This window comes from Mixophyes fleayi, chromosome 4 (assembly GCF_038048845.1).
Source record: "Mixophyes fleayi isolate aMixFle1 chromosome 4, aMixFle1.hap1, whole genome shotgun sequence".
In the NCBI taxonomy this organism is placed as follows: domain Eukaryota; kingdom Metazoa; phylum Chordata; class Amphibia; order Anura; family Limnodynastidae; genus Mixophyes; species Mixophyes fleayi.
Genome location: NC_134405.1, coordinates 276,029,288 through 276,045,172, shown reverse-complemented (window position 1 = coordinate 276,045,172; position 15,885 = coordinate 276,029,288). Strand labels below are relative to the sequence as shown.

Genomic DNA, 15,885 nt, shown 5'->3' with positions numbered 1-15,885 from the left:
GCAGTAACAGAGGAGGATAGAGGAGGCTTTTTTTTTTCTTCAATTTTTGGCACTACAAGTGCTTTTGGGGTGTCCAATATTCCCCAGTGTTTTACACTAATTTTTCTGGCTGTCAAAAAAAGTAACATTTGTCAGCAATATCTATATAAGACAATTTTTGACACTACAAGTGCTTTGTGCTTATTAAAATGGATTCAAAGCAGTCCACATATGAGCAGAATCAGAAACTAGGTTCTGTCACCAGTCCTGATGGTAGTGTTCCCAGTACGTCATCTGGGAAAGGCGATGTAAAAGTACATAGTCTTTTTAAATCAGGGAAAAAAACACACACCCAAAAAATATTTACCGTGTTGAAGCGAAAAAGAAGTGTAACTGAGGAAAAGTTAAGTGCCGATAAAAAAAAAATTGCCAACATGCCATTCTACACACGCAGTGGCAAAGAAAGAATGAGGCGTTCGCCTTTCTCTATTAGTGACAGATCCAAAAAAGTTACCGAGCCTTCTTCTTGTACGGTCACTTGTGACCAAGCAAGACCAAGTAATTTGGAGTATAAAAGTGGTGCACAACTACTGTTACGCGTCAAAGCCGAGATGTAAGAAAACAGTAAGGCATTAGAGGATAATGTATGCTCTGAATCAGAAATGACAACAATCCCTGTGGAGAGTCCATCCAACAGTGGTATGTCTAATCGTGAGCATTCAGTTAGTGTACCCATAAAGAAGGGCCCTTTCAGCAGTTCTGCTGATGTGTGCCTGAACAGCCTGAGTGTAGCCGGTGATACACAAATTGAGGATGCCCCTTTGGAATTAGAAGAGGATGAGAGGGAGATTTGTGTAGACGACGACGGCGCTAATGAGGATGTTGATGAGGATGAGGTTGTTTGTATAAGTCATGCACCAGTGGCAGCAGTTCTAGCACGTGACAAGAAAAAGGCCATTGTCATGCCAGGCCATAAAACAAAAAAATTCACTTCTTATGTGTGGAATTATTTCTACCCCAATCCTGACAATTGTATAGCCATTTGTAGTGTATGTCAAGCCACAGTCAGACGAGGGCGGGACCTTAACCATCTTGGAACCTCATCTATGTTAAGCCATTTAGCGAGAGTTCATGGCAAAGTGTTGGGAAAAGTTGAAAGTTGTTCCAAAAAAATTACAAGCACTCCATCATCAGCTAGAACTCTCTGGTCACCGACATCCCGACGGCTACAAAATACATCCACCACTCCATCCTCATCAATTTCCTCAGTAGCGCTCGGAGTTAGCCCTGCATCCCACTTATTAAGGTTGGATGACTCCTGCACTATAATTGATTCTTCTGAAGAAAGCGTTAGTCCCACTGCTGCTGCTGTTGCTGCTGCTGTGGGTGAATCTTCAACCCAGTGGAAGGCCAAGAAAAAGAGCAGTCCTACATTTCAACAATTAACTGTGAAACAATCATTTGCTAGGGGAAGCAAATATGACAGCAGTCACCCAGTTGTGTCCAATATCCACAATAAATGCAGCTGGCTCTTCACAGTTAATTGAGATTTTGTGTCCGCGTTACAGAATACCATTGCGACACCATTTTTCACGTAAAGCTATTCCACAACTATACCAAAAAGTGTGTACAAATGTAGAGATTGCGCTGAAAAATGACATTTTGCCCACTGTCCCCATAACCACAGATATGTGGACAAGTGGAAGTGGTCAAACCAAAGACTATATGACTGTGACAACCCACTGGGTTGGTCATGCACATTCACCAGCAGGAACAGCAGCAGCATGTACACCACTACGTAACATTTGTCACAGGCAGGCCAGTCTTTGTATCACCGGCTTCCCTAACAGGCATACAGCTGACAATTTGTTACACAAACTAAGAGATGTGATTGATACATGGCTTATACCACTTGGACTCTCCCCAGGATATGTCATTTCTGATAACGCCAACAATATAGTGCGAGCATTATAGCTGGGTGAATTCCATCACATTCCCTGTTTTGCTCACACCATCGACTTGGTGGTGCAGAGCATCCTACGAAATAACCGTGAGGTGCAGGAGATGCTTTCGGTGGCCCGTAAGATTTCAGGCCATTTCAGGCATTCTGCCACAGCATGTAGGAGATTGCAGCAGCTCCAAGAGCAGTTTAATTTGCCCTGCCACCAACTTAAGCAAGAGGTGGTAACTAGGTGGAATTTCACCCTGTATATGCTTCAGAGGATGGAGGAACAGCGCAAAGACATCCAAGCATATTGCACAAGCCATGACATTGGGAAAGGAGGGGGGATGTATTTCAGTCTTGCACAGTGGGGAATACTTTCAGTGCTGTGCAAGGTGCTGAAACCATTTGATGTGACGTGTGAAGTGAGTGCAGATTCTGCTAGTTTGAGCCAAGTCATTCCTTTAATTAGACTATTGGAAAAGCAGCTTGAGAAACTGAAGGAAGAGATTAAAGCAAGCAATTCCGCAAAGTATGTTGGCCTTGTCGATCAAGTTTTTAATTCGCTTCACAATGATCCTCGAGTTATTAAGATCTTGAACTTGGATCACTACGTTTTGGCCACTGTGCTTGATCTAAGGTTTAAGACCTACATTGAGTCTTTGCTGCAAAATGAACGAGATGTGAACTTTTGCAAGGAGCTATTGCTCAGCAAGTTGTCCGCTGAACTTGGCCCTGGCTTGATGACGCGTCCTCCTTCAGTTTCTCAAGCAGCTGCTGCTCGTAAAATGTCAGACAGTCCCTTTCCTTACTGGGAAGAAAAGCAGGCTATTTGTAAACCCATGTACAAACTTGCTTTGCAATACCTAAGCTGCCCACCCTCCAGTGTGTACTCTGAACAAGTGTTCAGCACAGCCGGGAACTTAGTCAGTGATCGCCGTAGAAGGTTGCTTCCCAAAGAGGAAAGGGACTTGGGGCATTTCCATATCACGTACCGTCTTGAAAGGCTGCTGTTTGGGCAATTTCTCATTAAGGGTAGGGTGTCATACACAGACTGACCCCAAACTGGCTTTGTCCATTTCAATTAATATTGTACTGTCTATAACGGCTGAATTTTTTGGTATTTTCTACAAGTGGAAGGGGGCCTATAGAGACAGAAACCAAACTGCCTTTGTCCATTTCATTTAATATTGTACAGTCTATAACGGCTGAATTTTTTTTTGTATTTTATTCAAGTGGAGGGGGGCCTATAAAGACAGAAACCAAACTGACTTTGTCCATTTCTATTAATATTGTACAGTCTATAACGGCTGAATTTTTGAGTATTTTCTACAATTGAAGATCCAGATCCAAAACCAAAACCAAAACACGGGGGTCAGTCAGTATCTCTAATTATAAGCATCACATTAACCATTACCACCCTCTAAAATATATCATGAAATGTAAAAGCAACTGCCTTAATTTATTTATAAAATTTGTGAATGATAGTTGCTTCTATGTGTTCATCTGTTCCCACGCCTTGTTTTCTTTCAGGGGAAAACACTTGCCTAGCAAGACAACACAAGAGCTTATCCTGATGGCTTGCTACCAGCTCAACAAAAACATTGGGACTTAGGTTGCCCCTCGTAGAAGTCTTAAATCGGTTCCAATGTTTCGTCTCCAAATTGAATGAAAACATCACATCACACTGTCTGACTCCTAAGCACAAACTGATGCTATAATGCATTCAATGTAGGTTGTTTTGTGATATCTTTTTTGTGATATCTGTTTAGTTCAGATAGTGCTAGGAGTTCTCACACTTTTTTTAAATATCAATTGCTATTGATGTAGGAGATGAGCGGGAGGAGGGGCTCAACAACTGTTACCCAATACTATGCCCCTAGAACTCATTTATCTCACCTTGCCCTCACATCTGAGCTCCAATTGGGATTAACCCAGTAGGAAGCATTTACCAAACTCTATACCTCTACTCAAAAGTCCCTTTGTATATTAGCTCTCCTTTGCTTTTAATTTTGTTCTTGTACTCAAGAACACTTTTCCCCTATGTACAGTGCTGCTGAACCTTAGTGGTGCCTTATAAATAAAAGTTAATAATAATACCATCCACCAAGTCACCACCTACGACTCTTGGCTCTTGGGACTCTGTAGTCATCAACGACCAAATTTGCTCTTGGAGCCACATTGGTCCCGATTAATATTAGAACACACATTATGTCAATGAAAATACTCTCCTTGATGAATGGCATAAACTCTCTGACCAAAAGAACCCTAGCTCTGCAATTCCTTAAAAAACAAAATGCTGATTTAGTATTCTTCAAGACCCACTTTAAGCATTCAATCCTTCATTTTCAACAAAGCTTTTCCCACAGTCATATTATTCTACTTATTCCAAGAAGCATAAAGGGACCACCATATTAGTCCATAGCAGCATCCTAGTTAAAATAATGAATTCCTTCGATACATGAAGAATTCTTAATCCTCAAGAATACACATACACTCATTATTCTCCTCCTCATGACCTTTACTCGCTAATAGACCTTTTTCTGCTTACTGGTTCTGCTTACTGAGGGCAGCACGGTGGCCTAGTGGTTAGCACTTATGCCTCACAGCGCTGGGGTCATGAGTTCAATTCCCGACCATGGACTTATCTGTGTGGAGTTTGTATGTTCTCCCCGTGTTTGCGTGGGTTTCCTCCGGGTGCTCCGGTTTCCTCCCACACTCCAAAAACATACTAGTAGGTTAATTGGCTGCTTTCAAAATTGACCCTAGTCTCTCTCTGTCCATCTGTCTGTCTGTGTGTGTGTTAGGGAATTTAGACTGTAAGCTTCATTGGGGCAGGGACTGATGTGAATGAGTTCTCTGTACAGCGCTGCGGAATCAGTGGCGCTATATAAATAAATGGTGATGATGATGATGATGGTTCAACTGCTTGGAACTTTTGTGATGCCCGGGTCTCCCATGTGTCTTGGAAGACTCAGTAGAGTTGCACAAGCTCAAGTCTTCCTCATCTCTCCCTCAATGAGGCTCTACAATTCTGCATTGCTAAAACATGAGATGCAAACACAGGAAAATGAATTAAATATTTTTTTTTTGCAATAAATCAATCCCTTGACTCATTACCAGCTACTGATAGCTGACAAGGCCACCATTAGAGGCCACATTATCACTGCACAAAAACAGAAAGATTGCACGTGTATGACTGAACTGGAAAATCAAATCCACAATCTCACTATTAAACATCAGCATTACTCAAAACTAAATTATAGAAGATTACTTGCTCTCATGTGTCAATTCAACCAAATAAAAACTCTCCATTGGCTTCAACAGAAATTTTATAATTGAGAGGATAAAATGGAAGCACTGGTGGTATCCAAACTCTGAACAACACGCAACCACAACAAAAATAGGCAACTAACTTACGGCTATAAAGAAATCACAACATGTTTCCAAGAATTTTATGCAAATCTGTATAACTGACTGTCCCACTTCCAAACCCAGGCCAACTAAGAAGCTAAAATATCTTCATTCTTTTCCACTTCCTGAACTTACTTATAACATATATACAACATAATGAGCCAAACTTAGTAAAGTTATCACTCCTGAGGACTAAAAAACTAAATCTAAATAAAAAAAACGTCTGCTCCTGACCCTGATGAATTTCCAGTTATTTAATTTAAACAATGTCAAAAATATCTTACACTCATTTTAGTAGATTTATTTAACTCCATTTTTACAGGACACTAAATTTGCCAGTGTCACCACCAGTGAAAAGGTTGTGGTGATTCCCCAGTCTGGATGAGATACCAAAATTTGCTACAGCTAACTCCCAATTTTATTGCTCAACTTTGATCTTAATCTTTCCCCAAACGCCAAGCCAACACGCTGTAGGAATCATAACCTCATTGGTCCACCCGCGTGGAGCAGATTTCCATCCTAATTTGACAGACTCTGGATATTATCAGGAGCTCTATAAATTGATCCACGTAGCTATCTACATTGTTTCCCACCCTGGTTTTGGCCTTAGATGCAGAAAAGGCATTTCATTGGGTCTCTTAGCCCTTCATGCAGGAAAAACTCTCCTCCATCTAGGTTTCGGTGTCAGAGAATTTTGTCACAATCCCTTTGCCTCAGTCTCACTGGCTTACACAACGATAAAAGACAAGGATGCCTGCTTTCCCCCTTTGATCTTTGCACTGAATGAGCTGATATCAACCTTCTATGTAAAAATCACAGTCTCAATAATCTTTTTGATTTTCCTAAATAGATGGCTCGATCAGCTGTATTCAGCGAAAAACCCAGTGCTATTTAATAACATACCGACCAACCCTCATAAACGTAATTCACTGTTTATCTCATGGTCCAGGCATGTCAACACAGTTAATAAGAATGCTCTACTTAGACTACTGTATGTGTTCCAAACACTTCTAGTTGAGATTCCCACAAAAGATCCTTAGGTTCTGCAGCACAAATTAATGACGTTCATCTGGGTGGGCATATGCTTTATGTGAAATTGTGTACTCTTCACAAATATGCAAATGAAACGGTAATGGCAATCAATAACTTATAACTATATTTCATAGCTACCATTTTTGGCCCATATGTTCTGTAGTACTCTTTCCACAGTTCTAGAGTTTGGGTGGCAATCTAATCTGCACTCACCAATATTGTCCCTTAGAGCAGACACCCTGAATTCAAATTGAACCTAACAGTAGCATTCTTCATCAAAATATGAAATTGGAATATCCTGAACTATCTCCAATAGCAAAAATACAGATGTCGGAGAGGTGGTATGTTGTAGAGAAGAGTTTTTTTCAATATACATCATAAACTTATAGGATAGAGTCTGTTAAACATTACCCACAATAAATTATCACTTTGCAGACAAACTTACAATAAGGTATAATATGCAAGTGTTTTGCAACTCTTTATTTTAGTGAAACATTTACAACACACAACAGGCTTTCTGTCACAAACATTACACTTGAAAGCCCCTGTCCTCAATATTGTGAAATTTTGTGAAGTACAAGGGCATTTTTTAAACATCTACTTTAGTGTCTGACTTGCAATAAACATTTAGTTTTTAATGTGTTTAAATTATATTGCTATTTGCAGAGAACATGAGGTCAAGGAACATTTACATCCATATTGGTGCACTTGATGTCTGTCATTGTCAGTCTTGACTTGGACATGTGATTACAATCCCCATGTCTACATTTGACGTTTGAATCCTCAACATGCTGTATGGCACTGTCACATGTGAAGGTTCTAAATACAATTTCGCAAGGGTTAAAAATCATTGGAAATAATTGGAAGTTCACTACTGGCTTTTTACCCCTGAAATCTAATACAATTAGCAGTTTCAAATACAATTAGTAGTTTCAGTTTAATACTTACCAAAAATATTGGTTTTCACAGTAATTGACAGATGGGTATTATTTTTTAAGATTTCCATTGCTTTTGTATAGGTGATATTCTCGAAATTCTGTCCGTTAACTTCCATAATCTTCAAAGAAAAGAAAGACACTTCATACCATTTTGTTAAGATGAGAACATTATCTCAGCACAGACAAAACATCTTAGAGTTTAAATGTCTTTAAAGGCAAGTTTAGCTGTTAAAGACATTGCCGTCATAAATTTCTCCTGCAAAGTCGTCTAATATTGGCGACTTGCAAAAAACGCAGTTTAATACATTTACCCCCCATGAGTTGTATCACATTTCTGATCTCTTTTTACTTTTACTTTTTACTCATGCTTTCTTCTCATATCACACAGTCAAGCGCACAGATTTCTAAATGATACATTTATTAGCAGATATAACATTTCAGAAATGCTTAATGTGGGTTTATAACATGCTCACTATGTTTATAACACATACACATGTACAATAATACAAACGTGCAGTAACAAGAAATTAGCTTTAATCTATTATTGAAAGCTATAATCTATTTATTGAAAGGTAAAATGGCCACAGAAATTGACCTAATAATGCGTGGTCACGAAATAATAATAAAAAAAACACATGCAAAAAAACCCCCCTCAAAACTTATAGCTTGTAGAATTACACCAATCAGCACGACTTTCCTTGCTTTTGAAATTAGATATTTTGAATATGGAAATAAATTTAGTAAAATGAAAACTAAAGTTTTAAAAGAGAAGTGGACAGTAAATTGTGTTACACATGTTGCGCCTTTTTTACAGTTAAGAGATAGAAGGTGCAATTTTTTCACCTTAACAAAACATTGCATTGAAGCGGGAGTAAAATGAAAATGTGCAGTAAGATTTAGAGTTTAGAGAAAGTGTGTCTTAGTTCAACTCCAAATCGGAGTATAAAAGTAAAGCTGCCCAGTATTTGAGCAAAAGCAGGCAGTATCCTTGCATGAAATTCCCAGTATGAAATGATGGCTATACCCTTGCATTACAACAGGATTTGTCCATATGCAAAGTTCCAGTGTTTAGCTGGATTTGCTTCTAACTGTAATTAATCCATTATTAACAAACCCGGGGAGATAAAGGACATTGCTGCAAGACACATGTTTAGATTTTTATACATTTTCTTCAGAACTTAAATATTATTGTTATTATTATTATTATTATTATTATTATTATTATTATTATTATTATTTTATTTTTAAACTGAATGTTGTTGATGTCTCTTCTCCATTGCACAAACCTGTCTAAGACTTAACACAGATCACAGTTTATTAAATTAAAGAAGAAATAGTGGACGGCAAAAGTCAGCTAACAACTAATAGCAAAACTAAACAAAATATGGCCAACAGGCACTAACCACTGGTTCCATGACAGAGTCCTTTACGATTTACGATTACTCCTTCTGGGCTCACAATGATGTCTCCACACAAAGTAGGTCAAGGGGTCCCTTAAGAAAAGGACTAAGAGCCAGGTTGCTTTGAAGGGGGCAATGATTTGTGGCCAACCAGCGACAGCACCATATGAGAGGAGAGTTTTGGGATAACATTAGACCAGCAGAGATTACCATTAGCCATTGCACCTGTATGGCACACAGATCCTTTTGAGTGGAGATTAATAAATCCAAGGATTTCCCTTTGCCCAAATTGTTGCCCCCCAGATGAATCATGAATATGTCAGGTGTACAGTGTCTGATCACTTGCCTGGACAAGAGGGGATTACGGAACATCCAACTCAGACCCCTCCTACCAGGCCAGTTAATGTCCACTGTATGGTAGAAGTTGTCCCTGTTATGAGAAAATCGGTGCCTGGATGCCCAGTACACATAAGAATGACCTGCCACCTATATTCGTATCCTCTGAACCGGCAAGCCTGGAACAAAAACAAAATAATGCCCTGTGAAATCCAGACTATAACTGGATATTCCATTAGCAACCACTGCAACAGTGTGGAATGTAGCCACCAATGTGAAGGTAGAAGGAGGGGGGGGGGGTCGGTAACCCATATGAAAGTAAAAACCCATAAAACCCAAGAGGCACACAGCTATTAAGGAGAAATCAAATGTTCCCAGAGTGCCCTAATAAAATCACAGCAGCCCTACCTCACCAAATAGGATTACCAGTAATCCATGTATAACAGATACCATAAAAAATAACTTGATAGTTGGCGCTAGATTCTGTCGTACAAAAATCAATAATCACAACAAATAATGTACAATCTTCATAGACAGATCAAACTATGCAATCATCTTTTTTCTTCCTTAACTTTACACTTCCAATTTCAGGATGATAATTCCACATAAAATAATGAAAAATCACATATAATGAAGTAAGTCTAATAAATTATTTTACAATATTAATACTTTCACCATATAAAAATCACACCCACATTCTTGTGCAATAGTGATGAATCTCCTTTTGTCCCTGATGGTAATATGCTTGCATCCATTATCCGATGAAATTCAACTTTAATAATTATCTTTCTTGTTGCTCCTCCTTTCTTTAGTATCCTCCTCATAAGTGTACATAATATGGAAAACAGAAAACTCAATTTTCAATTAATAAAATGATTCACATAAAGCCATGAATACATGCACATCCCGTAAGGGAGGTGTTAAATACAGCCAATATTCCTACCATATCCTATCATGGGAAAAACTTCAAACTGTATATATGGTTCTTCTAGAAACGGCAGTAATACAGTTCTAAAGATACACATTCCAATCACCAACACGTTTTGATCTTGGCTTGATCCTTAATTAAGTAATTAAGGTAAAGGATGTCCCCAATATGTCTTTATATGTACCACTATTGGGCATGTACCACTATTTATAGTGGTACATACCCAATTAGAAGCATTTGTATTCAATATAATATGCACACATTACATTAGTACACTAAACGTCTAAATTGAATTCCATCATAAATTGGAATTTATACATATACAATTTCTTTTAATATAAATAAATTCATGAGTATATATCCATAATACCCACATAGTCGCCATAGCAACTGTTTATGTCAATGGTGATGATCCTCTATATTTTCAAAATTGTAAAAAATTTCTTCTCCACCACATGTTCTAGCATTCCCTCTTTCTCGAACATCAGTTTGTTAGAGAAGGTTGAGTGATACACAAGCTGAGAGATGAGAGGTACACAGGCTGACAGGTAAAAAGAGAGACACAGGCTGAGTAAGACATGTACTGAGAGCTTAGGCAGAGACAGGCTGAGTGAGAGGGAGGCTAATAGGCAGCTATGAAAAAGACCAGCTGTGAGGTATAAGAGAGTCAGGCTCAGAGAGAGACAGGTTGAGAGCTTAGAGAGACACAGATGTGAGAGACAGGCTGAGAGATAAAAGAAACAGCTGAAAGAGGCAGCTATAAGAAAGAGTTGTTAAGAGAGACAGGCTGAGATGTAAAAGAGACAGACTGAAAGAGACAGATTGAGAGCTTAGAGAGAGACAGACTGAGAGAGACAGCTATGAGAGAAGCAGGCTGAGAGAGACAGGTTTAGAGAGTCAGCTGTGAAATAGATATGTTGAAAGAGACTGAAGGCTGAGAGAGAGTGACACCCTTGTGAGAGAAACAGGCTGAGAGACAGAAAAACTGAGAGAGAGATGTGCTCAGAGCTGTTAGAGAGAGAGGCAGCCGTGAGACGCAGTTATGAGTGTTAAGAGAGAGGCTGAGACCTGAGAGAGAAACCCCTTCTTGGCTCTGCTGAAGATCTCCCAAAGAGCACTGCAGAGAAACATCTCTCCAGCTCCAATCCTTCGTACGCCAGCCACTCCCTGGCTTCCATTTTCTACAAACTCCTGCACCAGAGGAGCATCCCTTTCCCCACAGTTCCGAGCTGAAGATTTCCCTCTTCCTCCTCCTGTCCGGTAGCCAAGAAGGGAAATTCTCCAGAGGAGAACTAACTCACTCCAACAGGTTTCATATTTAAAGCCTCACCCTCAACTATAATGGGGCCTCCTCCATCGCTACTGGGCAACTAGGCCTCGAGAAGAAAAGGCTGGGACAGGCCAAGAGGGACGTCAGCATCTGCACAGCGTCAAGTAAGTATTTGAGTGGAGGGTGAGTTCTTCCTAAAACACACTGATCAGTATGTTTACCGAACTCTGAGTCACTGACACTAATAGACATCTCAATGACCAGGACCCTAAACATTGTATACATGAAAATACTGACATCTAAGCCACTGACCATTTACTTGGTGTATATGTAAAGTGTATTTACTGAAAGTCACTTGGATGCTCTTTGTATGGTATATCAGTAATTGGGATGCTCTTTGCATTGTATGGAGGTCACTTTGATTTATTAACATTTATTGTATGCTCTCTGTGTTGTACGTCGCTTTCCAGGATGCTATCTGTATTGTACGGTGGTCACTGGGATGCACGCCATATTGTATATCAGTCTCTGGGATGCACTCTGTATTGTGTATCAGTCAATAAACTGCTTCCTGTATTGTATATAGGTTCCTAAAATGCCTGCCTTGTATAGAAGTCTCTAAAATGCCTGCCTTTGTTGTGACTCTGTAGCGATGTTTAAAAGATATAGTATACAAAAAAGAGATGTGCTAACTATTACACAATGTAAGCATAAAGACAAGTTGAGCATGCAATATTCTTTGTATAAATACTAGTGCTTAAAGCTTCAATAAGCAGAGTTGATTTGACAGACTCCTGTGTGACTGATCAGTTCTCCAGCGCTGAATATACCTGAATCAGAATTGATCTTTATAGGTGAAAAAGTCTGATTTTGTTAACAATACTTGGAGGTCCCAGCGAGATTCTAAAAAAAACTTTCAAGACACTGCGAGGGGCCTGGAGGGACAGAACTAAGAAAGACAAAACTGCTCGGTGAGTAGACGTCTTATACTGCTCTAAAAAAGTCATTTTTACTTCTGCATCTCATAAGACCTGTCAGTCTGATGTGAGGTTCGAGAATAATCACCCGTCTGGTTATGGTAAAATGTATCGTTTGCATTTGTGATATTTAGTCATATTGTTGATTGTCTAAATGTTTAATATTGAAGAGGTTGTGAATTATTATTAAAACTAACCAATGATTGATATAGAATAAACAGTATTTGTTCAGGTTGTCATCCAGGGAAACCATTGATATTTAGGAGATCATTTTATGTGCCTGTTGGTTGTACAAAGATCATTGACATAGTCCACACAGGGAAATTGTGGAGACAAATAGAACATGAAGTGCCTGAGTCATTAAGGCAAAAAAGGAGTAAATGTTCTCTGGGACAAACCATGTTACAATTTAAGGGGTGCAAATTAGTTTATTATTTTGCACATAAGTTAAATACTGACTGTTTTTTCATCTATCACACAAATACTTGCTAGCTTTATTATTACACTGAAATTTAAAGTTGATCTAGGACATGTCCTACCCCAAGTATAAATCTGTCGCCACATTTTAAATTTAACCCCCCCCCCCTCCAATGCAACATGGTTTTCCCCAGGTGCAACTGTTACTCCTTTCTTATGCTTTGCTCTCCTTAATGACTCAGGCCTGAAGTATTCAAAGGTGCAGTTTTAAGTATTTGGTAAAGTAAGTGATAATAGAAAGAACTTGCATATATAGATTTGATTAAAGTGTACTATTAAAGTCTCATACTTTAAGTTTATTTGTAAGGGGCGAGTTTGTCCCGGAGGAGACACTATTCCTGGTTAAATATGGTATCTTCGGAAAGTACTTTTTTGGATGAGTAATCTCGGATTGCCAAGGCTATCATAAGAATGGTAGATGGGGCGGTAACCCTGAAGGATATGAGGAAATTATTTCAGAGGGGCAGTTTGGACTCCAGGGACACACTGGTCCCGAATAAATTACAAGAATTAAGGAAGAATAGAATGTGTGATGGAGACGGCTGAGATGTTAGAATATGAAAATAATGTGATAATATGTTGGAAATTATGACCGATTTGCAGTTTGTTGATAACCCGCTAAGGCAGAAAAAGAACAGAACAAATACTAAGGAAACAAATTAGAAGTGGCCTCTTTGTTTATTCTGTAACCTCTTAAATGTTGGAAAATGTGAACAATGTGTTATGTTTATAAATGCCCGTTTCTTATAAAAAAAACAAATACTCAAAACTCTATAAACTATTTATTTTATTTTTTTTAACAATTTTATTTATTTTGCAGGGGTCAATAGTACATGTCAATCAATTACGCAATGTGTTACAAACGCTATATGAATATACAGGTAATAAAACTAACAGCGTTCATTAGAAAAAATAAACGGTATAGATATTGTCCCGATTTTGCAATAAGGAGAGAAAGGAGAAACAACAAAGAAAGAAATTAGACAAAAGAAAGTGAAAAGGGGGGTGGTGTGGCAGGCCGCCTAAAGGTAAAAGGAAAGAAGCAGTGGGGTAAAATATTGAATAGAGGAGGGGAGAGATGGGAAGTGTGAGGCAGAGGGTGAAGGGAAGTATCCAGGTGGAACGATGTTGAAGAGTCATGTAACAAAAGGAATTTGAATTTGGAAATATGAGGTCCATGGTACCATAATTTATTAAATGATTTAGAGGTATCAAGGATGATACATGTTATATATTCCATTTTATACATGTACCATATTCTGTCAAAAATCATCTGCAGTGTTGGCGCAAGAGGCTGCTTCCAATCAGTGGCTATTTGGCACAAAGCAGCAGAAACTATGCTGCGGAACATCTTCATTTGATGTTTGGTGGCGAATGGAATCCCAAGAGGGAGGATGAAAAACCTGGGAGAGTAGGGGTTGTTACTTTGTAGTAGTTGTGATGCAAAGTTCCGAAGTTCCATCCAGAATGGGGCAAATTTGGAACACTGCCACCAAATATGGAGGAAGGATCCTTCCATCCTGCATCCTCGTCAGCATGTGCTGGATGAGTTTCTGAAGATTTTTTGTAGTTTGGTTGGAATCAAGTACCATTGATAAAGAAGTTTGAAAGCATTTTCTTTCAGCTTTACATTGATTGAACTAGAGGCTGTGTTAGCTCTTATTCCATCCCAGTCTTCGTAATCTAGGGGTCCTCCCAGGTCTTCATCCCAAGCCCGCTCATGAGAATCTCAACTGTTTGTGTCAGGGACTCTGAGTTCCCAGTATAGTAGAGATATGAGACCTTTGTTAGAGGATGTCGGAGGGAAAGCAACTCAAAAAAGTTCAACGTCGGCCTACAAGGTTTTTGACTTTCCATATTGAGTGTATTATAGTTATTGTTCTTTTGCGATGTTCCTCCCCCCTATGTACCCCCTCCCCTCTTTTTCTTTTGTCCTTCCCTTCCCCCTCCTCCTTTTCTTTCTGTACCCCTTAAATTTGTGAAACCAATAAAAACACTACTGAAGTAAAAAAAAGGTCAACGTCCTGTCACCTAAACTTAATTTAGTGGTAGAATGAAAATTTCGCAGGTTGTAGGTACCTGAAAAAGTGTGTGTTAGGAATGTTAAGTTTTGTTTTTAAGTCATAAAATGAGGAAAAAGAAGTGTCTTCGATATCATTAAGGTAGCGAACATCTTTCCATTTCCAAGGCTCGAAGGATAGTATTAAACAACCTGGTGGAAATTTAGGGCTATCAAAGAGTGGAATAATTGGGCTAGGAGCAGGGGTGAGCTTAAATTTTGCGTTTGCTCAGTTCCAGGGAGATAATGAGTGGGCTACTATTAGATGACGAGAAGCGAGCTGTGGATGATTAGTACGAGGGAGCCACAGAAGAGAGGAGACTAAGGAAATACCCAAACTCTCGGCTTTAATCGAGACCCAAAGTCTGGAGGAGCTAGGACAGCTCCATAAAACACATTGGGAAAGTTGTGCCACTAAAAAATAATATTTAAAATTGGGGACCCCTAAGCCGCCACCCTGCGCCGATCTCTGTTGGACGAGGAGCCAGACTCTTGGACGCTTTCTGCCCCATATGAATTTTGATGTGTAATGTTGTCAAAATTTGAAAACTTATGGAGGGATGCGTATGGGTAGGGTTTGAAAATAATCTGGGCAAGATGTTCATTTTAATTGAATTAATGCGACCTATCCAAAAAATGAGATGTTGACTCCAAATTTCTAGATCACTCTTAATCTGGGAGAGTAGTTTTGGGTAATTAGCCTGGGAAGGCTGACTGTATTGTTAAGTGATGTGAATACCTAAATATTTAATCTTATTTTGATGCCATTTGAAGGGGAATTGTTGGGTAAAAGATAGTCTAATTTCATCTGTTAGGTAGAAATCAAGATTTTGTCTGCTTTTTGAGGATTTAATTTGTATCCTGAGATGGAGCTATAGGTTTTCATATCTGCAATGATGGGGGGGGGGGGGGGTATAGAGACGGCAGGATCAGAGAGAGTCAGGAGGACATTGTCGGCGTACAATATTTTATGTTCGAATTTTAATTCCGTGAATGGCCTCATTAGATCGTATTTTTGCTGCTAATGTTTCAATTAAATGGGCAAAGATTAAAGGTGAGAGGGAGGTAACCTTGCCGTGTCCCATTGGAAGTCGAAAAGGGGGAGGATGCGACTCAGTTGGCCACCACTGTTG

General features: G+C 39.1%; 1 protein-coding gene across 4 annotated transcripts in view; it reads right to left on the bottom strand.

The window, feature by feature from the left end:
* The window catches only part of LOC142152769 (rap guanine nucleotide exchange factor 6-like), a 536,756-nt gene that overhangs the window by 255,319 nt on the left and 265,552 nt on the right, over positions 1–15,885 (bottom strand). For all 4 annotated transcript variants that reach the window (XM_075209755.1, XM_075209754.1, XM_075209756.1 and 1 more), the window contains exon 10: positions 7,316–7,424. In XM_075209755.1, coding sequence (XP_075065856.1) covers positions 7,316–7,424 — 109 coding nt within the window. The remainder of the gene's footprint in view (positions 1–7,315; positions 7,425–15,885) is intronic.